The sequence below is a fragment of the Cygnus atratus genome, chromosome 7, assembly GCF_013377495.2.
Source record: "Cygnus atratus isolate AKBS03 ecotype Queensland, Australia chromosome 7, CAtr_DNAZoo_HiC_assembly, whole genome shotgun sequence".
Classification (NCBI taxonomy): Eukaryota; Metazoa; Chordata; class Aves; order Anseriformes; family Anatidae; genus Cygnus; species Cygnus atratus.
The window spans coordinates 14,046,572-14,069,070 of NC_066368.1; the positions used below are offsets into that span (position 1 = coordinate 14,046,572).

The 22,499-nt window shown below is 65.6% G+C and overlaps 2 protein-coding genes across 2 annotated transcripts; both read left to right on the top strand.

Annotated features, from left to right (window-relative positions):
• Window positions 1-30: 30 nt before the first annotated feature.
• SFXN3 (sideroflexin 3) lies at window positions 31-5,385 on the top strand. Its single transcript, XM_050711959.1, is given in 13 exon segments — window positions 31-35; window positions 1,945-2,112; window positions 2,229-2,383; window positions 2,386-2,395; window positions 2,509-2,554; window positions 2,556-2,605; window positions 2,711-2,787; window positions 3,169-3,256; window positions 3,431-3,549; window positions 3,631-3,689; window positions 3,815-3,864; window positions 4,196-4,243; window positions 4,418-5,385. Coding segments are annotated over 13 exon segments (972 nt in total). The 3' UTR covers window positions 4,515-5,385.
• Window positions 5,386-11,052: 5,667 nt separating this feature from the next.
• Window positions 11,053-13,674, top strand: KAZALD1 (Kazal type serine peptidase inhibitor domain 1). The gene is made up of 4 exons (XM_035547553.1): window positions 11,053-11,554; window positions 12,339-12,499; window positions 13,303-13,450; window positions 13,589-13,674. Exons 1-4 carry the CDS (start codon window positions 11,053-11,055, stop codon window positions 13,672-13,674), a joined length of 897 nt encoding a protein of 298 aa, XP_035403446.1.
• The last annotated feature ends 8,825 nt before the right edge of the window (window positions 13,675-22,499 follow it).

Consider the following 22,499-nt stretch of genomic DNA (forward strand, 5'->3'; position numbering starts at 1 on the left):
TGGCACGGACCTGCGGGGGGACTAGCACAAATGACGTGGGGGGGCCCCCTTCAAGTCCTGTGCGTGTCCCCCCTTCCCCCCCCCCCCCCATTCCCCGCACACCCCGTCCCATTGCAGCCCTGGGGGACGCACGGCTGCGGGGCTCCCGGGGTGCACCCGCGGGGACCTCAGGACCTGGCGGCCCCGGGCAGGATTCCGGCCCCGCGGAGATCTGCAAGCGGGTAGGGGGGGCATCTCGGGCCCCCCATCCCCGTGCCCTTCCACGCCCCCCCCCCCCCCCACCCCCCACGCTCGCCCCCATTCCCGCGGGGGGGATTTTCCCCAGCGTGGGCGCACCGCACCGCCCCCCGCTCCCGCCCCGGCCTGACCCTCCATAAATAAAGTGATGGGTCGCCATGCCTGCGGCGACAGCGAGGGGACACGGCGGTGTCCCCCGCCACCCGGCAGCACCCCCCCGACGGCCCCATCCCCCCCCCCCCCCCCCCCCCAACGTCCCCGAGCCCCCCTCCGGCAGCAACCCAGCGGTGCCCTCTCCCCGACGGGGGGCGCACCGGCTCCGGGGGCCCCCCCTGAAGCCTCCGCGCTCCCCCCCCCCCCCCGTGCCCCCTCCTCACCTGTCCCCATGGTGCCACCTGCGAAAGAGACACCGGCAGCGCGGGGGGGAATGGAGGGGGGAGGGACGACGGGGGGGGGACACGGCGCCGCCTCCCCCCCGCCGCCTGCCCGCGCGGGGATTGGCCGTCCCGCCGCTGTGCGGCCGGGGAGCCGTCGGCTCAAGCTGACGGGGCTGGCCCTGACCGGGGGGGGAGCCCAGTGTCACCCCCTCCCCACCCCCTGCGGGACGCCCCTGGTGGGGTGGGGCGAGGGGGACAGAGGCTCCCCCGGGGGGGCTGCGTGGGGCGGCGGATGCGGGGCAGGGCTTTGGACGGCACAGGGGGAGCGAGGCGCGGGGCGGGTGCGTGAGTGTCGTGTGTGCGTGGGGATGTGCGTGTGCCCCCCCCCCCCCCCCCCCCCCCCCCCCTGATGCAAGCCGCTGCCCCCCCTTCCCAACGGCACATTTCACCACCCTCCCAAACCGCCCCCCCCCCCGTGACCCACGGCGGGGTCCCCGGCGCACGCGAACCCGACACCGCGGCGGATTTCAGGTTGAATGTCGCGGCGGCCCGGTCGGGGCGCGGGGGGGGGGGGGCGAGGGGGGGCTGGCAGCCCCCGCAGCGCCGCGAACACGCGTGTGCCCACCCCCCCCCCAGCCGACGGGACACGCGTTGACGCGGAGCCTCCTTGCGCCGGGGCCTCCGTCCACCTGGTTGCACACCCCCGTGGCGCGCGTGAAACAGCGCGCGGCGCACACGGACGCGCGTGGACCTGGCACCCAACACCCGCGGGAGGGGCGGGGGGGGCCCCCACGGGCGTAAATAAACACGCACGGCCCCCCACCCACGCGAAAAAAACACGCGCGGGGGGGCGCTCCGTGCCGCGCAGCACGGATGGGCCGCGCCGCGGCGCAGATGGGCAGCGCCACGGCTTAGCCCCGGTGGCCCCACCCCCCACCCAGGACACCCCCCCCCCGGACCCCCCCCCCCCCCTCACTCCCCCGTCGCGGGACGGCCCCTTGACGCGTCCCGGGACGTCAGCGGGGCGGGGGCGGCGCGGCGCCGAGCGGTGCGGAGCGGGCGCGGCAACGGGAACCGTTGAGTGCGGCGGCCGGGCCGGGGGGGGGCGGGGGGATCACCCCAAGAGGGATGGGGAGGGGGCTCAGAGCTACCCCCGCCCCCCCCCGCCCCCAAGCACCCGGGCGGGAGGGTGCTGGGGTTATTTCGGGGGGGGTGGGGGAGATTTTCCTAGGAGGGGGTCCGGGGATGGAGGGTGTGCGCGTGGGGTGGTTGGCAACCGTGTCGCCGTGTCCGCCGTGTCGTGGCACCCCCCCCCCCCCCCCCCCCCCAGAAGATGCCCCCCCGCGCTGCCCGCCTCCATCGACATCCGGGAGCCCCGCTGGGACCAGGGCACCTTCCAGGGCCGCGCCAGGCACTTCTTCGCCGTCACCGACCCCCGCAACCTGGTGCTCTCGGGGCCAAACTGGAGGAGGCTCGCCGCCTGGTGCCACGACTACCGGTAGGGTACGGGCCGGGGGCGGCACGGTGTGGCCCCCCCCCCCCCCCCCCCCCCCAAAGCACCCATAGGGTGAGCCTTGGGGTGCCAGCGGCTCCGTGCCCCCCCCTCCCCCGCAGGGCCGGCACCATGCCCCGGGGCTGACCGAGAGCAGCTGTGGCGGCCAAGTACGTCTACGACTCGGCCTTCCACCCCGACACGGGCGAGAAGATGCTCCTCATCGGGCGCATGTCGGCCCAGGTGCCCATGAACATGACCATCACCGGCTGCATGCTGACTTCTACAGGTACCGGACCCTGCCCCCCCCCCCCCCCCCCCGATCCCCTCCCAGGGCACCCACGGGTGCGTGCCCTCACCCCCAGCCCCGTGGGGTCCCCCCTGTGATGTTGGTGCCCGCAGGACCACCCCGGCCGTGGTTTTCTGGCAGTGGGTGAATCAGTCCTTCAAACGCCATCGTCAACTACACCAACCGCAGCGGGGACGCCCCATCGCCCCCAGGTGAGCGTCCCCTCTGCCATGGGGACCTGGCACACCGGCGGCCAGGGACGGGGCACAGCAGAGGGGTGGGCCCTGGCTCATCGGTGTCACCTCCCGGCCCTTGCAGCCAGCTGGGGACGGCCTACGTGAGCGCGACCACCGGGGCGGTGGTCACGGCGTTGGGGCTCAAGTCTCTCACCAAGTAAGGGGACCCTTGGGGACCCCGCCATCCCTCGGTGACCCCATCGTCTCCCCCGCTGAGACCCCCCTGCGGGGTCTGAGCTGAGCGGGGCATTCACCCCATCACCTGGGTGGGGCAGATGATGCTTGGGGGGGGGGGGGGGGCCCATGAAGCAGCCCCTACCCCCCCCCCAGCGGTGGCTCTGGGGGTGACCTGTCCCTTGGCATCCCCCCAGGGCTGGGAGGGGACAGGGGACACCTCACCCCCACCCCGGGCTGTGCAGCTTTCAGCAGCTGGGAGCGGGGGGCGGGGGGGGAGCCGTTCTCCCCTGGTGGCCGACCTGGGGGCAGCTGGCTCTGTCCCCAACGCCTCTCCGTGACCTGCTCCTTGCTCCCCCCCCCAGCACCTGCCAGCCATCATCGGCCGCTACGTGCCTTTCGTGGCCGTGGCCGCTGCCAACTGCATCAACATCCCGCTGATGAGACAGAGGTGGGTGCCTGCGCGGGGAGGGGGCACTGGGACACCCGGGCTGTCCCACTGAGACCCCCCCCCCCGATGTACCGCACAGCCCGTGGATGGGGAACACTGGAGGGACACCAGCCTCCCCCCGAGCTGTCCCCGTTGATGCCCCCGCCCCCCCCCGGCCCCGCTGTCCCCTTGCAGGGAGCTGAAGCTGGGCATCCCCATCACGGACGAGAACGGGAACCGCCTGGGCGAGTCCGTGGCCGCGGCGCAGAAGGCCATCTTCCAGGTGGTGGTGTCCCGCATCGGCATGGCGGGCCCCGGCCATGGGTAAGTGCCCGGACCCCACCCCATAATGGCATGCCCTTAATGGGGTCCCACGGAGCTCATTTCCTTCTCCTCTGCCCTAGCTATCCCCCCAGTGATCATGAACGCCCTGGAGAAGAGAGCCTTCCTGAAGGTACTGCTGGCTGCTGGAGGGCACGGTGGGCTTGGGGACGCCCCGCTGGCACCGTGCTGGCACCCCGCGGGGAAAATGGGCGCCCTCCTGCCTGCTGACACACATCTCCCCCTGTCCCCTGGCAGCGGTACCCGTACCTCAACGCTCCCCTGCAGGTCGGCCTGGTGGGACTCTGGTAAGTGACCCCCTGGGGCACCCTGGGGCCACGCGGGGGCACGGGGGGCACCCTGCTGCTGTTGCTCCCCAGGCAGATAGGATGGGGGGGTAGGTCTTACGGCGGGGAGTTTTTTTGCTCTTGGGAGGACTTCTCAAGCCTCCAGCGGGTTCCTCAGCATCCCTGTGTGCACCATGTCAGGAAAAAACAGGGTCTGGGGCTTGGAGAGACCGCAGGGTCCTGGCGCTGCCCAGCACGGTGCTGGGCTGCCTCGTGGCTGCCCCAGGGACCGGCTGCGGGTGGGAGCAGGCTGCACAGCTCTTCCCCTCCTCTCCTTGTCCTCCCCGTGCAGCTTGGTGTTCGCCACCCCGCTGTGCTGCGCGCTCTTCCCGCAGAAGAGGTAAGGCCGGGCACCGTGCCCGCGCGCACGAACCCCGTGGGCGGGCGGGCTCCTTGTGCCCTCTGACTCCCCAGAGGTGCTTTTGCTCCTCCGAGCGGTCAGAGGCTTGAAAACGCACGTGCCCCCCGCCCCCCCCCCCCCCCCCCCCCATCCCCTGCACCCGTGTCCCTGCAGCTCGATGCAGGTGAGTCGCCTGGAGCCCCAACTCCAAGCTGGGATCCGGGAGAGGGACCCGCAGCTGCAGACCGTCTACTTCAACAAGGGGCTGTGAGCGGGGCGCCGTGCGGGGCCGCTGCATCGCTGAGCTTTACCCTCGGAGCCCCCTGGGGACACCGCTGCTGTCCCTTGGCTGTCACCTGTCCTTATGTCCTGGTGCTCACCCCCCCCCCCCCCGGGGCGTAGCTGAGCCCCTGAACAAACCCAGAGGGGCTCCCATCCCGGCACCTCCCCTGAGCTGTCCCCAGAGCTGGTTTGCTGCTCTCCCGTCCCCGCTGTGGGGCTGTCCCCAGGGCCAGCAGCCACAGTGTCACGGTCCCCCCGTGCCAGGAGGAGGGGAATAATTCCCTGGTGACGTGCGGCTGGCAGGCAGCGGTGCCAGGGGCTGGGGGAGAGGCTGCAGCGGCGCTGGGTGCTGGCACGCCGCGGGGCACGGCACGGTCACGGCGTCCTTCCAAAGGGCCGGGGGGGCCCCGTGTGCCGCTGCGGGCACCCGCAGTGCAAAAGTGTCCCCGTTCCCTGTGCCCAGCCCGTGTGTGTCACTGTGTAGAAGCCCCGTCCTGCGTGGGGGGAGACAAATGTCCCCGACCCCGTCCCCATCCGTGGTGCCAGCGCCAAGAAAGCTCGTGCGCACCGGGGCGGGGGCACCCCCAAGGGTGCTCCAGGGATGGAAGCTGGCTTTCCCCAGAGCACACAGCACAAATTAATCTCAGCAGAGCCCCCGTTTTGTTCTCTTTTTAATGCCCTCTTTGCTCGAGGCTTGGCTCCCCCAAGGGGTTACCCTACACCTTGCTTCCCAGCGGACCTTCTCCAATGGCTTTAAGTACACCACCGTTTCCTCCGGTTATTTTGATATTTTTTTTCTGTACCTACACGTACCAAATAATAAAGGCAGGCTGTTTGTACAAAACCAAAAGCAAAGAGAAGCGTGTTGCCAATTCCTCCCTGGTGGAAAGGGGCCGGGGGCTGCCTGCTTCCCCCGGGGGCTGTCTGCAAAGAGGGCGAGGATGGGAATAGGGTGCCCGGGGCCGGCCGTGCTCCCATTTCGTGCTGTGCCAGCCACGCCGGGTGCTCCAGCGGGTGCTCGAGCCTGCTGCCCAGCTGTCAGGGAGGCTTTTTATAGCACAAGCAGCTTAGCACCTCGCCCAGGGCTCTGCGAGCCCGTGCCTGGGATGCTGCACGCTTGGAGAGGCCACCGGCTCGTGCCCAAACCCGTGGGGATGCTCACCGTGGCGGTGCCAGCACCCACCCGGGATGGGGGGACAGGAGTGGGGTGGGCACGGGGCGGCTCCAGCCCCCTCCTCCTGCCAGCCCCAGCATATTGCAAATATCTCCCCTGAGCCAGCCGTCGGCGGCTTATAAATAATGCAGCCCCTCGCCGCGCAATAAGGGCTTGTCAATTGCTATTCTGCTCTCATAAATTAAAGATGAAAAGGTACAAGGCTCTTGCCAGAAAAATGAAGACAAATTTTTAATAGCTTGCCAAGACGCGGGGAGATGGAGCGCTCGGGAAAAATGAATTACGTTTTTATTATGTGTTTTATTGTGCTGTAATTGAACGGGATTAGCTGAGAATACAATATATTTGCAGGGCGGTGCGAGGAAAACAAAAATAATGACGACACCTCTCCCCCCACACCTGTGCAGGGACAGCTCCTGCGTGCAGGGGCTCAGATGGGGCTGGGGAGGGCACTTATGGGGCCGGGCTCACCCCAGTCCCCCCCCAGGCCGTGGGGCAGGGTGGCACAGAGCCCTGCACAGGGCGCCTGGCGTCTCACATCTGTCCCCACGTCCCCACCGCTGCCACCCTGGGGGACGCTGGGGACCCTTCCCGAGCTGGCCCTCCCCAAAGGTGGCAGGCCAGTCCCTGAGAAGGAGCAGCCACATGTCCCTGGGACACTGGGGGTGCCGGGGCAGGGGGGGGGACATCGATTGGTCCCTGGCATTTTTAATGAGCTGCCCGACCACAGGCTTTAACCTTGCCCATAATGAGGGCGAGCGGCAGCAATCCCTCCTGCCCCAGCCGGCTCCCCCAGCCTTAATGAGCTAATCAATACTTGTTCTCAGCTTAATTTCCAGCTAATTGCTCTTTAATGACGCCTGGAAACGGGCAGCCTGCTCGCAGGCCTCCCCCCTCCCCGCTCAGGGTCCCCAGGGTGGGGGTATCGGGGTCCCGGCCGGGTGCGGGTCACCTTCGTCCCAGCCCTCGTCCCAGCGTCGCTGGCGCTGGGGGTCCCGGCACACGGAGCCACCTGGACGGCCCCTTGGCACGGTCCCATGGCGTGGGGGGGTCCCCAAGGCACCTGGGGCGAGGCAGGGGGACAAGGGGCACGCCGTCACAGCGGGGTCACACCACCTGGGCAGGTCCCCAAACCCCTACAGGGTCCCCAAGCCCCCCCCTTGGAGGGGGACACGAAGTTGCCGTGGGGTCCCCAGGGTGGTTTTGGGGAAGGGGTGCTTGGTTGTGCGGGGGGGGGGGGGGGGAGGGCGAGCACCTGCAGGGACAGGGCTCGGGTGTGGGGACAGGGCGTCGTGGCAAGGGGACGAGGCCAGCAGCGCCCTGGAGGTGGCAGCAGAGACCCCAGAGCCTGCTGCCTGTCCCCTGCCTGCCCCCCCGGGCAGTGTCACCCCCCCCCCCCCCAGGACCCGCCCCGGGGAGGGGGGGGGAGCATTTAGGGGGTGCAAAGGCTGAGCACAGGGTTACATCTCTGGGCCTCCAAGCCCAAAATGGGGACTCCCCCCCCAACCCCAGCAGCAGGGTGTAGGGGATGGGGCACCCCCAGCCACGTAGGGGCAGGGTTCCCAGCTCGGGTCCCCAGAAATGGTCCTGGTGGAAGGCGTGGAGGTGGCCTCGGTGCCGGGGGGGGGGGGGGGGGGACAGAGGTGGCAGGGAGGCCATCAGCACCAGGCTGGGGGGGCAGAACCACGGGCGATGCCACTTGCATGGGAGCGGGGTGGCGAAGAACGGCCTCCTGTCCAAAATACCCTGCCGTGGGGCTGTCCCCAAAAAATCCCAGAGCCTGGCCGAGCTCCTGCTTGCCCCATTCCTGGGGTCAGGGGTGCAGGGGGGGACCTTGGCATGTGGGGGCTGCCCCAGCCCCAAGGTGTCGAAGCTGGCATGGGGATGCCATGCAGAAGGGGGGGGTCCCCACTGCCCCCCAGGGGGAGCTGGGTGCCCCAAAAAACCCCACAGAGGTGACGGAGACTGCTGAGTGCCCGGGGGACCGGAGTGTCCCTCGCCACCTGGCCACCGCTCCCGGTCCCCCCCTGCGAAGCCCCCATCCCTCCTGCGCACAGCTGCAACCGCTTCCCCAAGAATTTGCTGACGGGCTCATTCTGGGGAGGAATTTGCTCCGGAGAAGCCCCGGGAAACCTGAGCCCGGCTGTTTTATGGCGCGGGTCCCGCCTGGCGCATGGGGTAGGGGGACTTGCCCCTGCCTTGTCCCCGTAGGGGACCCACGGGATATGGTTGGGACCCATCGCGAGATGCGTGGCACTACGGCCAGCTGGCTGGATTCAAGCTGCTCCGAATGGCATGAAACAAAAAGGGGCAGAGGTGGGTTTGAGCTGGAAAAAGGGAGATTCGGGTTATTATTAGCCGGACCCTCACGGCTCCCGGAGCGCTCCCTGCCCCGCGACCAGCACCCCCGGCAGCAGCCACGTGCCCCTGCTCCCGCCCCGGCGCCTCCTTGCCAAAACTGACACAACCCTGAGTCATTTGGCCCACGGCTTCGTTTCCAGGGTGGGATTTTCGTCAGCCTCGACCCCCCCTGGGATCGCCTGGGACATCGGCCCGGGGCCGGGGCAGGACCGGGGCACCCCGGGACAGGCAGCGAGCAGGATGGGGCCACGTCCCCATGGCACAGCCAGGAGGGGTGCCACGGCCGGGGGGGGCATCCGTGGATATATGGGACAATCACTAGGGGAAATAATGGGGACGGAAGCCCTGGGGTGCGCTGTGCCAGGGCGCACGCTGATTGAAGCGGGGCGTGATGGAGTACAGCTCCTTGTTAAGCACAGGTTAGATCTTCCACCCCTAAATCAGAGCTGCTGCTATTTATTAGCACGTTCAACAGCCTCGTTAAGCAGGAGGTTTAATTACCTGCCGGGCTGTAGCTCCATCTTGTTTCTAAGCCCAGCAGCTTTTAGGGGCAGGCAAGGCAGTGCTTGGCACGGGGGTGCCTGAGGATGTGGGTGATGTTTCCCCCCAGGGCTGTGGCTCTGGGGGTGCCTCAAGGGGTTCCTCAGCCCCCCCCAGCTCTCCTCTGCTCCCCAGGCGGTCTCCAGGACCCCCTAAAGCCCCAGCTGCTGGGGTTGCCAAAAAACCTGCAGCGCGGATGGGCCGGGCCAGAGGAGCTGGGGGGGCTTGGCCCCGAGCCACGGGGCTGGGGGCCGCTAAGGGGGAGCAGAGAGCGGCCGAAGGCAGAGCCAGCAGGACCCCCGCCCTCTATGACAGGCAGCTGGAGGGGGATTTTGGCCAGCAAGGGTGGGTTTTGGGGGGGCTGAAGCCCCGTGGATTTTCCGTCATTAGCCAGGGCTGGATTCGCAACGTGCCTGAGCGAAAGCTCCGGAGCCCGGAATGGATTTGCAGCGGGGTTTTGGAAAGCAAAAGCAGATTTATTTTTTTTTTTTTTTGCAGCGCAGTGAAGGAAACCAGATCCTCCGAGGGGTCCCGGGACGGCTTTGCTTCGCCTGAGATTCGCCGTGGAAGCAAATCCCACAAATTCCTTGCCTGGAGAAGGGGAGGGGGCTGCAGCCCCCCCAGCACGGTGGCAGAGCAGGACGCGAACGCGCAGCGGGTTTGTGCTCAGCACCGTGTTTTCGTGTTTGGGAAGGTGCTGGGTGTCCCCCCCCCCCCCCCTCAAATTCAGAGCAGGGGAAACTGAGGCAGGGGGGCCCTGCAGCCCCGTGCAGGGGGGCTGTGCACCGCTGGGGCTCGGGGGGGCCCAACCAAGGTAATGCCACCACGTGTGTCTCCACTGTGCCCGCTCCACGGCTGGGTGGGGGGTGTCACGGGCATCCCTCGGGAATCACCCCCCTGTTTAATTACAGCAGGCGCCCAGCTGCCCAAATTACAGCCCGTGGGATGCTTCTGCTCCCTGCCCTGGCCGTGCCAATCTGATTTCGCTCACATCTCCCCACGGACCCCCCCATGAAGTCCCCTCCCCCCGGGGACAGCATCCCATAGGTGGGGGGTCCCGGCCGTGGCACCGGGGGGGGGGGTGACACCGGTAACCGGGGGTCCTGCCGCAGCACGGCGGGTCCCGGCAGGGAAGGGGTGGCCGCCAGCCCGGGGCCTGTCCGGGGCTGGGACGGGGGCCCGTCGGGGGGGCGTGGGGACTGGCGTGGCGCTGACATCACGGCCGGTGGCAGCGGGGCTGGGCGCACGAAGCCATTGCGCACCGGAGCCTCCGGTAAGTGGCGGCTTGGGATCGGGAAGGGGGGGTCCCGGGGGGATCTGGGGAGCAGGGGGGTGGCTTTGCATCCTGGCCGGTCCCCCCCTTTTCCTGGCCCCCGCTGCCGTGGCCGCTCGGGGTTGGGGCTTTTCTCTGTGCAGGCAGAGGGTTGGGGGCTAGGCAGCGGGGGGGCTCCGGTGAACTTTTTGGTGAATGCTGTGGGATGAGGTTTGTTGTCCCTTTTGTAAGCCGGGGGGGGGGGGGGGGGGGGTGTTTAATGGGGACAAACAGAGGGCTGGGGAGGGGGCTGCAGTCCTTGTTTGGGGGGAGACTCAGGGGGCTGGCTCACAGCAGAGGTGGGAAGCCCGGGGGCTGATCAGCCCCCCCGTTCGGGGACAGGGACCCCACTGCGCTGTGCAGGCTGCCCACTCGTGCACTGAGTTCCCCCGTGCTCAGCTATCAATGTGATAGCTGGGGGGGTCGTAAAGCTTTTTGAGGGGGATGAGCCCCTGCTCGGCTGAGATACAGGGTGGGAGGTGAGGGCAGAGAGGGGTCATGGCAAGGGTGGGGGGGGGGGGGGGACAGAAGCCAGGAGCGAGCGGGAGCATCCTCCTGGCTCGGCTCCTCTCGGCTGGCTGCCTCCAGCACGGAAAGAGCTCCTTGTCTGCCGGATCAGCCGCTCCACTGCGCTCATCTGGGCAGTGACGGAGGGGAAAAAGCCTCGTGACTCCTGCGGAGAGGTGGGGAAAGGAAAGGGGCGCCTGGCTCCACAGCAGCTTCCCGAGAGGAGCAGGGCACGAAGCCGCCGGGGCGACGTGGAGCAGCCTCTTGGGTGCCTGGGCCCCAGTGGGGTCAGAGCAGGCTGGGCTGTACCTGCAAGGAAAATAGGGTGAAGCTGGGTGTGGGGTCCGCAGCCCCGTTTGGGGAGAAAGAAGGGACTGTGTGGTGTGACGTTTTGGGGTGGAAGCTGGCTTAGGAGCCTGGTAGGAGGTGGGGAGCTGCAGGGTAGGAAGAGCCTCCCCTGCATGTCCTGCTGTGCTGTCCAGGGGGCTGGGGTGCATTCTCCATGCCCCTAAAACATGTTCTCCCTCCTGGCAGGCTACGATGGCAGTTCGGCTCTAACCCAGGAGGCCGGAGCGGTGCCGGAGGTCCCCGTCCAAGTGATGGTGGCACCGTGCTCGGGGAGCCGCCGCGAGGATGCCTGAGGCCAAGCCCCTGAGCTCCTCCTGCCTGGTGCTTTCCCTGCTCTCCGCGCACTGGGCTTGGCTCCAGCTGGGCCAGGCTTTCCCCAGCACCGCCGACTACCTGCAGCGGGGCTGGCAGCGGCTGCTGGAGGAAGGGGAAGGTTGCGCCGAGTGCCGGCCGGACGAGTGCCCGGAGCCGCGCGGGTGCCTGGCCGGCACGGTGCGGGACGCCTGCGACTGCTGCTGGGAGTGCGCCAACCTGGAGGGGCAGATCTGCGACCTGGACAACACCAACCACTTCTACGGCAAGTGCGGGGAGCACCTGGAGTGCCGGCTGGACGCCGGCGACCTGCGGCACGGCGAGGTGCCCGAGCCCCAGTGCGCCTGCCTCTCGCACCGAGCCCTCTGCGGCTCCGACGGCAGGACCTACCCCCAGCTCTGCCGCTTCCTGGAGGCCGCCCGCGCCCGTCCCGATGCCAACCTCACCGTGGCCCACGAGGGTCCCTGCGAGGCAGGTAGCGCCCGGGGGGAGCGGTGGGGTAAGGGGGCTGGGTTAAGTCTCTCACCCGGGGGCCTTTCTGCTGCGGGCATGGCGCGCGGAGAGCTTCTGGAGAGGCTTTGCCAAGTCCGTGCGGGATTTACGGGAGGCTGAGCGCTGCTGAGGCGGCTGGGGGAGATCCAGGGTGTCGTTAGCGAGCTCTTGGCTGCGGCACCGTGCGGCTGGAGTGCGGCTGGTGCCAAGAAACTCCCCAGAAACGCGGCTCCTTCGCCCTGGCCGCCGCCTGCGTGAGGAAAGCTGGGCCGGGTCGGTTTGCTGTGTCATTTCCATCTGCACGTTGAAACTCAGAGTGTGGCTGAGGGATGGGGGACAGCCTGTGGGCAGCCCCGTGGCACCGGTTGCCACAGCCCAAGGGGGTGTCAGGGCTGGTTGTATTTTCTGTAGCTTGTCTTGTCCCCGAGTTTTTGCTCTGCGAGCATGCTCTTGGGCACCCGTAAGAGCCGGGCCATTCCTGGGGCAGGTGTGAGGATTGTGGCCAGGACAGGGGACCTGAAGGGGACAGGGGATGTGAACGCTGTGTCCTGGGGAGCACTGAGGTGCAGGAGGGGCTGCAACAACCGTGGGTTTGTGGGGAGCTGGGGGTGGCCCCCAGCCCTGGCTGGGAGGAAGGACAGCGCCCTGGGGCGCAGCGATGCTCTGCGAGGATGGGCTTGGAGAGGGGCCGTGGGGGAGGGTCCTGGCATCGCTACCCAAGCCAAATGCTCCCAGCCCGGCTCTCCTGGCCCCTCTGTGTCCCCCAGAGCCCCAGATCACCTCCCCCCCCTACGACGCCTGGAACGTCACCGGCCAGGACGTCATCTTCGGCTGCGAGGTCTTCGCCTACCCCATGGCCTCCATCGAGTGGAGGAAGGACGGCACCGAGATGCTGCTGCCGGGAGATGACCCCCACATCTCTGTCCAGGTGGGCGCACTCCCCTCTCCTGCAAATGCCTCTTGTAGTTTCTGATCTCCTGCTGGTTTTGTAGCACCTGCGGAGCACTGCAGCAGGGAGCTCCCTTTGGCTCGCCCTGCCTGCTGCCTTCGCCCCGTGTCCGCCGGCGGGGCTGGATGAGGGGATCAGCCCTGCTCATCCTCTGGTCACCCTGCCGGCATCCTGCCCGTGGGTGATCCCAAATATAGCACGGAGCAAGCCCCGTGGCACCCAGCCAGGCCATACCCGGCCATTACAGGGTGTGGGCAGCGGCACGGGGCCGTGCAACGCAGCCGGGCACTGGTGGGGGGGGGGGGGGGGGGGGGGGATCATGGTGGGGAGCACCCAGCACTGCTGTAGGGTGACGTGCTGCTCCCCTGCGCCTTTCTGACCCCCGTGCCCTGCTGCAGGGGTCTGGCTGAGGGCCCTGCCCGGCCAAGGGAGCCTCAGCTCTCCAGCCCCGGCCACCGCATGGCAATAGCAGCCTGCAAACAGCTGCAGCCCAGCTGGGGCCGGAGAAGGTTGTTTCGTGCTGGGGACAAACAAAAAAAATAGCCCAGTTGGCGCCAGGGAGCTCGGGGCCCCTCTGAGCCACCCCTGCCGGGTTTGCAGCACGCCGCTCTGCCCATGGAGAGCTCTCTCTCCCATCCAGGGGGCTGCGCCCACCCCCAAAACCTTACTCAATGGGGGAAAAAGACTTTTCCTGGCATGCATCCCGCTTCCCACGGGCAGGTGGGGCACCCCGCTGGGACTTCCCTCGCCCCAGGGCTCACCAACGTTCCCCCCCCTCGCAGTTCAGAGGCGGTCCCCAGAGGTACGAAGTGACCGGCTGGCTGCAGATCCAGGGCGTGCGGGTGACAGACGAGGGCACCTACCGCTGCTTCGCCAGGAACAAGGTCGGGGAGGTGGTGGCGTTCGCCAGCCTGACCGTCTTCACGCCGGGTGAGCACCCGTGCCCCCGTCCCCGTGAGGTCCCGGGGGGATGCGGGAGGGGACGTTTGGGATATTGGGCACAGGCAGCGGCGTGGTTTGGTGCTGGAGGGGGGGCAATGTCACGCCGTCCCTGTGCTGCCGTTTCAGACCAGCTCAACCTGACGGGCTCGTCCCTGCCGAAGCCTCGCATGGTGCCCGAGGACTACGGGGACAGCGAGGAGGACTACTACTAGCCCAGCAAGAGGCAGTGCTCACCCCACGGGGGTGCTACCTCGTCCCATGGTGCCCGTCCCTCAGGGTTGGGACGGCTCCGGAGCAAAAACCCCCAAACCAAACCTCCTTCTCTGAGCAGTCCTGGCACCGCAGCCTCTTTCTTTTTGGGGTGGTGCAGGGGGCTGGGACCTGGAGGTGACACTTGTGTCGTCCCCAGGCCCGTCTGCATCCCCCGGGTAGGGACAGCCAGGCTTCGCCCCAGCACCTAGGAGCTTGCTGCTGAAACACCCTTCCTTCCCGTTTCATTTTTAACCAGAAAAGTAGTGATTTGAGGAAACCAGACACTTGTGGTTTTCACCACTATCTTCCCCTCCCCGGACAACGCCGGCCTGAACGCCGACGTGGCCAGAAACACTTTTGGCCTTTTTAGACTGACTTTGTCCCTTCCCTTCCAAGCAGCTCTGTATTTGGACGTTTCGGTGAGTGCTGGTGAACACGTGCACGGATCAGAGCTGACCCAGGGCGGCGAGCATCCTGCACCCACAGGGGTCACCCTGGGGGGGTCCCCTGCATGGTGGGGATCCAGCTGGCTCTCTGCACCCCCAGCTCCTCGGATCCGATCCCTGCCACCACCCGTCCCCGGCCCCTTCCCTCCTCCCAGCTGCAGGGAGGTCTGGAGCCGAGGCCAGGAGCCAGCTCCTCGAGGAAGGAGCTGGCCGGTCCCCAGGCAGGATGCGACCAGCCCGGCTGCTCTGGGTTTGTACGCTGCTCTCCTTCCCTTTCTTCTTTTCTTTCCCTTCCTCTTTCTCTCGAGAGCTGGCTCGGACGATGCAATTACAGCATCAAAACCTGAACAAGCAAATAAAAGGGATTTGTCTGGAGTTGGCAGCAGCCCGAAATTCCTGCAGCCGGTGAGGCTGGGCCAGCCCCGTGCTGCAGCCAGCAGCGCTGCTGCGCCTCCCCGGCCCCTCTGGCGGCAGCTCCTGGCCCTGTCACTGTCCCCACCAGGTCCCCACACCTCTGCTATGGCCCTGGGGCCCTTTCCGTGATGGGGAACCCCACAAAACTGGGAGAAAGGACGTGCTCCTTCCCCCTGGGCTGCTTTCACTGCCTGGTGCATCCTCAGGCAGCGTGATTTTTTTTTTCATTCTTGGTTTTTATTTTTGCCTTTTTTTTAGGTGCAAAACCTGCTTTTTTTTTTTTTTTTTTTTTTTGAGAAACTGGGACACTTCCATCGCTCCTCACCCCCTCCCCGTTTGTGTAAGTGTTTGGTGGAACGGGGCCGTGCTGGGGCTGCGGCTGCCGCGGGGAAACCCGAGAGCATCCCATGGCTCCGAGCCGCTCGCTGGGCTCCCTGCCTGGCCCCGGGCTGGCCCCTGGCCAGGCTGCCGTGCCAATCCTACCCCGGCCAGCCCTGCCCCATGCCACACGGGCCTGGGACACACCGGGCTGGCGGGGGGATGGATGGGCTGGACCCCATCCATGGGGCAGAGAGGCTGCAGGATGGCGCTGGGGCTCTGTTCCTTGCGAGGCGAGGGGGCTGGTGTCCCCTGTGCCCGCTCCCAGCCCCTTAAAAATTAAAGGAGCCAATATCGCTGCGTGGCTGGAATCGGTCACTGCCAGGGAGCCTAATTGAGGTTATTTGTCGCCTCGGGAAGCGTTCGGTCAGCTCTGACACGGGCTGCGTGAGTGCCTCCCCCAGGGTCTGCGTGGGGACGGTGCTCGGCTCCGGGCACCTGGAGGGGGTCCTGGGGACTTGGCTGAGCTGCGCCTGGTGGCAGCGTGGGGACAGGGCTGGCTGCCCTGCTTTTTGGGGTGGTTTGGCCCCTGCTCCTGGCTTGTCCCAGAGCTGATGTGGGGACACATTCAGGTCCCCAGAGCATCCCGGGGCCAGCCAGGAGGCTGCGGAGGGGCTCGGTGGCTGTCCTTGGATGCCACCAGGGTGATCCTTGGCTGGCACCAGGGTGTCCCCCTCCCCAGCGCACGGCCTGACCCCCCAGCACTTGCCCCAAACTTACATCCCCGAGCCTCCCGCATCCCCCCAAGGCCCGGAGCCGGTGCCGTCCTCCCCCGGGCTCAGGGTGTCGCCAGCCGCCCCAGCCCGGTCCCTCGTCGCCTCCGTGTCGCCGAACAGTGCCACCTCCTGGCAAAGCCACCAACGCGCCACCCCGGTCCCCGGCCGGACCTCCCGGTGCTCCGGCCCTGCTTGGGAGCGGGTAAACTGAGGCACGGAGCCACGGAGGGCTCAGTAGGGGCGGCCACCTGCACCCCGACCTCTGTCCCCAGCCTGTCCCCGTCCCTGGGGACCCCTGCGTCCCTCGGCACGGCACATCTCCACGCTGGCTTGGGGAGAGAGAAAGGAGCAAGACCCCTTCCCTGCCTCCCCGCAGCACTTACGCCGTCTGATAAATAAAATGGAAATAAATCCTCCTGCGTTTGCAGCAAATAGGTCTCCGCGGGGGGTTGCTTTCAATAATTCAAATGCCGCCGCAGAGCGGAGCCCACGCCAATGGGTTTTAATAAACAGCGCCGTAATGTGACATGCAATTTATTATTAAGCTTAAAACAGGAAGCGAGGAGTTTAATAAAAGCGCCGGGTCCCCGGCTCAGGCACGGTGAGCAGGGGGTGCTGGCTGGGGGGGGACAGCAGGGCTGGCCCCGGGGGCTCTGAGATGGGACCGTGGTGACACTGGGCAGGGCGCAGGCAAGTGGGCAGGGGTAAGGCACAAAATGCTGCCTGTACCTAATGCAGATCCACCTGGGCAGCCCTGCCCTGATCCATTGGGGCAGTTTAAAAGCAGGCAGAGGGGGCTGTGAGCCTGCTGGGGCCATGGGGCTGCGCGTAATGGGGGCCGCATGGAGCATCAGGGGGCTGCTTGAGGGCTGGTGGCAAGTGGCAGCTCCTGGGGAGTGGCACAGCCCTCTCACTGTCCCTGCTGCGGGCTTGCCAAGCTCCCTTTGCTGATATTTCCATCTTTCTCCCCTGGGTGGAGGGATGTGGCTTTCTTACCTCCCCTCCTTGGTCCTGCATCCCAGCAGCATCCCTCCTGCTTGGGGTGGGCCCTGGGAAATCACAGTGCCTGCTCCTGCAGCGACCAGAAGAGGTGGTGCAGAGGCTGCCTGCGCTGTTCCCCCATAGAAATGGAGTTTGGAGAGGCTGCTCCCTGCGTGCCAGCTCATTAACTGCTGTATTAGCAGCAAGCCCCTTTCCCCTGAAGGCTGTGGGGTTTGTCCCAGCGCAGAGCCATGGAGCGGGGCACCTGTGGCTCCCCCAGCAGCCCCTATCTCGGGGGGGGGGGGTTTCCAGCCAGATAAAGCCCAGCAGGCAGCCTCCTTCCCCCGGCTTATCTGAAGTGCTGGCAGGGCCGTGCGTGGGGCAGCACCTGGGTGAGCTGGACCTGGGTGCAGGGGAGGGACGTGGTGTCCCACCGTCCCCTCGAGGTGACCGTCCGTGTGCCACCAGCCCGAGGATGGGGGGGCTCCTCCTTTTGGGGTTATCTCGGCAGCGAGGAGGTGCTCAGCAGGGACCTGCCTTATCGCGGAGCTGGTAGCTGTCTCTCCTCGCGGGCGTTTGCTGCCCTGGGGCTGCTCTCTGTCACTTCTCTGCTCCGTAACAGCCGGAGGCAGGAGGAAATGGGAGCCCCCGTGCCTGGTCCCTGCCGGAGCGCGCGGCTTCGGAAGTGGGGGGGATCTGGCTTGCAATTACCGTGCCTCTGGCTTGGCAGGCCTCAAAGTGTGAGTGATGGGGCTTCTGCAGAGCAGCCCTCGAGCCCACGCAGGCTGGAGAGTGCTCGCACCCCTCAGCAGCCTCCTGGGCTGCGGCATCAACCTCCTGCCTGGGCTTGGCTGGTTTGGGAGTGTGGGATGCCAGAGGGGGCATGGGACAGCCCCGTGGGGAGGTGCAAATCCTGGGTGCTAGTGAACACCCCAAAAATTCACATCCCCTGGCCTGGGGTGTCCTGGGAGTGCAGCAGATGGATTGGAGCCCCGTGTCCATATACAACATGCAGCAATCCTGCAGCTGGTGGGTTTTGCAGGACGGGAGCAGCAGCCTGCAAGCTTTTTGGGAAGGAGGACGGGCAGCTCCGTGCTCGCTGCCGGAGGATGGAGGAGCCAGAATCAAGTGGTGCTGATCCCAGCTCAGCAGGGCTCATTTCAAACACGGGAGGAGGACCCGAAATGCCAAGCACATCCGGACGGTGTCCCCCTGCCTCAAGAGTCACCCCAAACTCCATCTCTCTCCCACCACCACCTTGCCCTGGTGGTGGGGACGGAAGGGTTAAACCACAGGTCCCGGCACAGCAAGTGCTCACCGAAACAGCCAGCAGCTGCCCGGGGCTCCCCTCTGCCCCCTGCCCTTATCCATCTCCCTTATCCCCGGGCAGGAGCGGGGCGCTTCCCCTCTGCCTCCTGACGAGGAGCAGAGCTGGCGGAAGCCGGGCTGGGGTCCCCGTCCCCGGGCAGAGGGGGATGCTCGGGGCACGGGCAGGGGGTTTGGGGGGGGGGGGGGGGGGTCAGGCAGGGACATTTTGCCCGTCCTCGGAGCTTCTCCAGCAGCACGGAGCTGGAGTGGCGGCGGGCAGGCTCGGACGGGCTGTTTAATTAAATGTGAAGGGCTCCCGCGCTCCAGCCCTCGCTGCAGCCTGAGCGACTCCGGGAAAGAGGCCTTTTATTAAAAGAGAGAGAGGCTCCTGCTCTGCCAGGCAGCCATCAAACCGCACATTTAATTGTCTCGCTTCGTTTAGCCGGCGTATGGGGAGGGGAATGCGCTCCAAGCCCTCCCCGCAGGTCCCCAGGGTGGTGAAGGGGGGGGTGCAGGAGGCTGGCCCCCACCCCCGGGCAGCTCGGGGGCTCGCCGGGGCTGGGAGGGCTCGGGCATGGGTTCAGCTGCGGGTACCAAAGCAGGGCTGGGTCCTGGAGATGTGATGTGATTCCCCAGGGGACAGCCGCAGCCTTTACCCGGGCTGGGCTGGAGCAGCCAGGCCAGAGCTCCCCATATGGGGAGGAAAACAAAGATGAGGAGGGGGAGGAAATGCGGGCTTTTATCAAAACCTCCGACTTCAAAGTTGTCCGGCTGAAGTGCTCCCCTTTGGTTTAATTTGAAGTGATGTTTCCTTCAGCGGCTGCGGCTAAATGGCATCAAACGAGGCTGAAACGGCCGGAAAGCCTGGGAAGGAAGCGCGCTATTTGGGAACGGCTGGGCCCAGGCCTTCCCAGGGGGATCGGCCACCAAAGCCTCTCCCCAGAGGTGAAAACCATCGATACCGGCATTTCGTCCCTTAGCTCACGGCACGGGACAAGATCCAAGCCCTCTGGGGACGGGGAACCCTGCGATCTCCCCCCCCGGGTGCTTTGGGGGCTTCGTGCTGGCCCCGAGGCTCCTGGCCAGGGAGGGAAGCGATGGATTTTGATCCAGCCCTGCGCACGGAGGAGGGGTGCTGAGAGCCGGGTGCTGTCACCCTGCTGGGACTGCTCACAAACAGCTCCTCAAATCCTCCTTCCACCCAAAAGGGGCTTGGGACTGCTCTCAAAAACAGGGTTCCAGTGACCCGCAAGAGCTTTTCTTGTGCCAAATCTCAGGGGAGAGATGCTCGAATGCGTGCCTGTACTTGCAGCAATGGGATCTCCATGGAGCAGAAGGTTTTTTTGTGCCCCCTTTTTTGTGCTCAACCTCAGTCCTTGATGCTTGGTAAAATTCCTCCACCGACACCACATGAGTGTACGAAGCTGCAACCTCCCACCCTTTACGGGCAAGGAAGGGGGGGAAAAAAACAAAAAACAACCCTCTCCCATAAGAGAGGGCTGTGTGGAGCTGCAATTCCCCTTCTCCCAACCCAACATCTCTGCTCCAGCGCTGGCAGGGCTGCTGCTTTTTCGACTCGCCCCCTCCTCTGCCTCCCCCAGCCCCGCTCCCAGCTGCTGCGGGATGCTGCAGGCGGGCGCAGAGTTCATGGGAGCCGTACCTGTGCTTTGTCTTCATCTGTCACCCCTCCTGACAGTCAGATCCATCTTAAACTGGGAGCGCGAGGGGAAGAGAGGGAAGCAATAATTAACCTCTGCGCAGGCCGCTCCCGAAATGCTGCGGTCTGCTGATGCACGAGGAGACGGCCCTGACACTTTTATTGCTGCTCCAGCGCTGGGCAGCGCGTGTAGGAGGCGACGTGGCCGGGCTGGGACACCTGAGGCTGTCACTGCGGTGGAGGAGCCGCTGGCACGCGGCTCATTTTGGGGTCCATGTGGGGTGCTCGGGCTGGGGTCTCGCAGCACAGCGCTTGTTGGAGGAGATTTGGGGGCGCAGGTCGGCGTGCTGACCTCTGTGTGCTTTTTGCAGGCCTGGCAGAAGCTGAGCTCCACATACATCTCTGTCTCAGCGGAGAGCTGGGGTGACACAGCTGTGACACCGGCAGCTGGACCTTGTCCTAATTCCAGCACTGCTGCACGCTGGGCTGGGGAAGGAGGAGAAGAATCGGAGCGGCACCAGGACCTCGTCCTGGATAGGGAAGTTTCTTCAGCACTGATCTGAGCTGGGGAGAAGGGCTGGGGGCTCCCAGGCTGTCCCGAGGTGCTGCGCCAGACTGGGAGGTGGCATCAGGGTCCTGGTGTGAGCATGATGCCGAGCATCCCCTGGGTCCCTGGGTCTCTGCTCAGGACCCGGTAGCAAATGAGCCCAGCGGTTTAAAGCAGCACGAGCAGCTAAACTCCACCAAGATGCGAGACAACAATCATTTTCCCAAACCCTGTGAGCCCAGCACAAGCACAGACTGATCCCCTCAGCTCTGGGTACAGTGCTGCCTCATTCCTTTGCAGAGAAACCAGGGAAAAACCCTCCAGGGACTGGTTTCTGGGCAGTTTGCTCAGTTCTGGTGAGAAGCGTGAGCTGTAGGATGGCTGGGGCCGTCAATCAGAGCAGTGGCTGTGCTTTCCTACATACTGGTGCCCAGCCAGCAGGTGTTGCAGCTTCATCTTGTACGAGCACGAGAGAAAATCAACGCCAAAAGTGCTTGGCAGCCAAACTTTGGGTCGTGCTGATCCCAAGGGGCTTGGCATGGCCAGGGAAGCACCAAGCCCATCCCAGTGAGCCTCTGCATTTAAGCAGCTGCTGCTTGTGTCAGTGGGAGATGGGGAAACTGAGGCACGGAGGGTGAGACTGATTTTCCCCAGCTGAGGCAGGGAGCAGAAATGTCTCTAAGTCTCGTACAGCTTCCCTCCTGTAGCTGCAAGAGCGTCCTTTGGGAACGGGTCAGCCAGCTCAGGAATGCCCAGTGCCTGGAAAAACGAGCTCCAAAACTTTCCAGTTCAGCCTTCCTGGGGTACTTTGCAAGAGGGACGGGGGGAAAAATGCCCCCAAACACCTGATGTGTCCACGAGTGCTGCCAGCTCCCTCGCTTCCGAGCGGCGGCAGGGCTCGCTCCCTGCACAGATGGGGGTTTAATCAGCCCCAGTTTAAGCACATGGGTGTTCGGCGCTAATCGAGTTTCACTCCGTTCATTAGGCTGGTTATTCATCACTCGGGAATGATGAAAGGCTGCGAGTCTGCCGGGTGCTGGGAGCGGCGGTGCTGCTCGATGCCGGCGTGCGGCCGAGCATCCTTCCCTTGATGCGGAACTGTTTGGGATGGGGACAGTCCCTCGGCCCTGTAGTGGCAATGACGGGGGTCTGGAGGCCGAGCTGCCTTAGGATTGCCCAGTAACTGGCTGGGAAAGCAGCCGGCCCACCAGGTAACATGCAGACCCTGCTGTGGTTATCCCCCCGGCCCTAAAGTGGCACTTGGTGGCGCGGTTCAGGGTGGATGAGAGCCACCAGCCTGCCCCGGGGGGCTGGCAGGTAACTGCCAATTAGTGGCTGGGGAGTTATTGGGTAATTCTCATTATCACGAGGTGCCTGGGGACCGCTGGGTCATTGCCACGGGGGCTTGGAGCAGGTATCTAATGGGGTTCTGCAGGGAACCGAGTGATCTCCAAGTCCTGAAGACCTTGCCTAGAGCCCCACTGCTCACCACCCATGGAGCCGAGCTCCTGGCCTGTCCGTCTGTCCATCCTGCGCCCTCCCTGGCTCAGAGCTGGTGCTGACACATGCAGGATGCTCTCCCGCTGGGCCTGAGCACTTTTTGGGGGCCCTGAGAACCCCCAGGCTGCCTGCTGCCATGGGGTCTCCTTTCCCGTTACCACCTCAACCCCCTTCATTTGCTCCCGTGGCATCCTGCGACCCCCACCCCAGCACCTCGCAGCCCCCCGAGCCCCTCTCACCCCCTCCCCAGCACCCTCCTCCCTGTGCCCGGCCGCGTGGAGCGGCGCCAGTGCCGGCACCCCTCTACCTTCCGAAAGGGGCTGGTGCTTGGATTTGATGGGAGCAATCCATCTCCATCACTGTAATGACCGTTCCCATTAATCGGCCATAAACTAATAAAGTAAGCACTTTCCCCTCCATCCCCGCCACCCCCCCCTAAACTTCATTAAGTCTTTAGTACATTAATATGTCTTACTTAGTGTCTGCTTTGGCCTCTGTTGGTTTTTTTTTCTATTTTTTTTTTCTTTTTTTCTGCTGCGGGTAGCAGGGGTTTACCTGATGATGCTATTCCCCGCAGCCCCGAGGATGCTTTGACAGCCCGGGTCATCCCCACGGCGGCGGGAGCCTCGCGCCCGCGCGTGCTGGCGAGCGGAGAAGAAAGGGAAAGGGACGGGGCTGGGGAAGGGGGTGGGGTGGGGGGGACACGGCGGAGGGAGGCGCGAATAAAAGATCCCGGACACCTCCAAATTAAATTTGTGATGCCTGGCATCAGATGGGCCCGCAGCCAGAGATTAATTCGACTGATCAAGTTATAAAGAGCGCTGCGGCGGGTAATCAA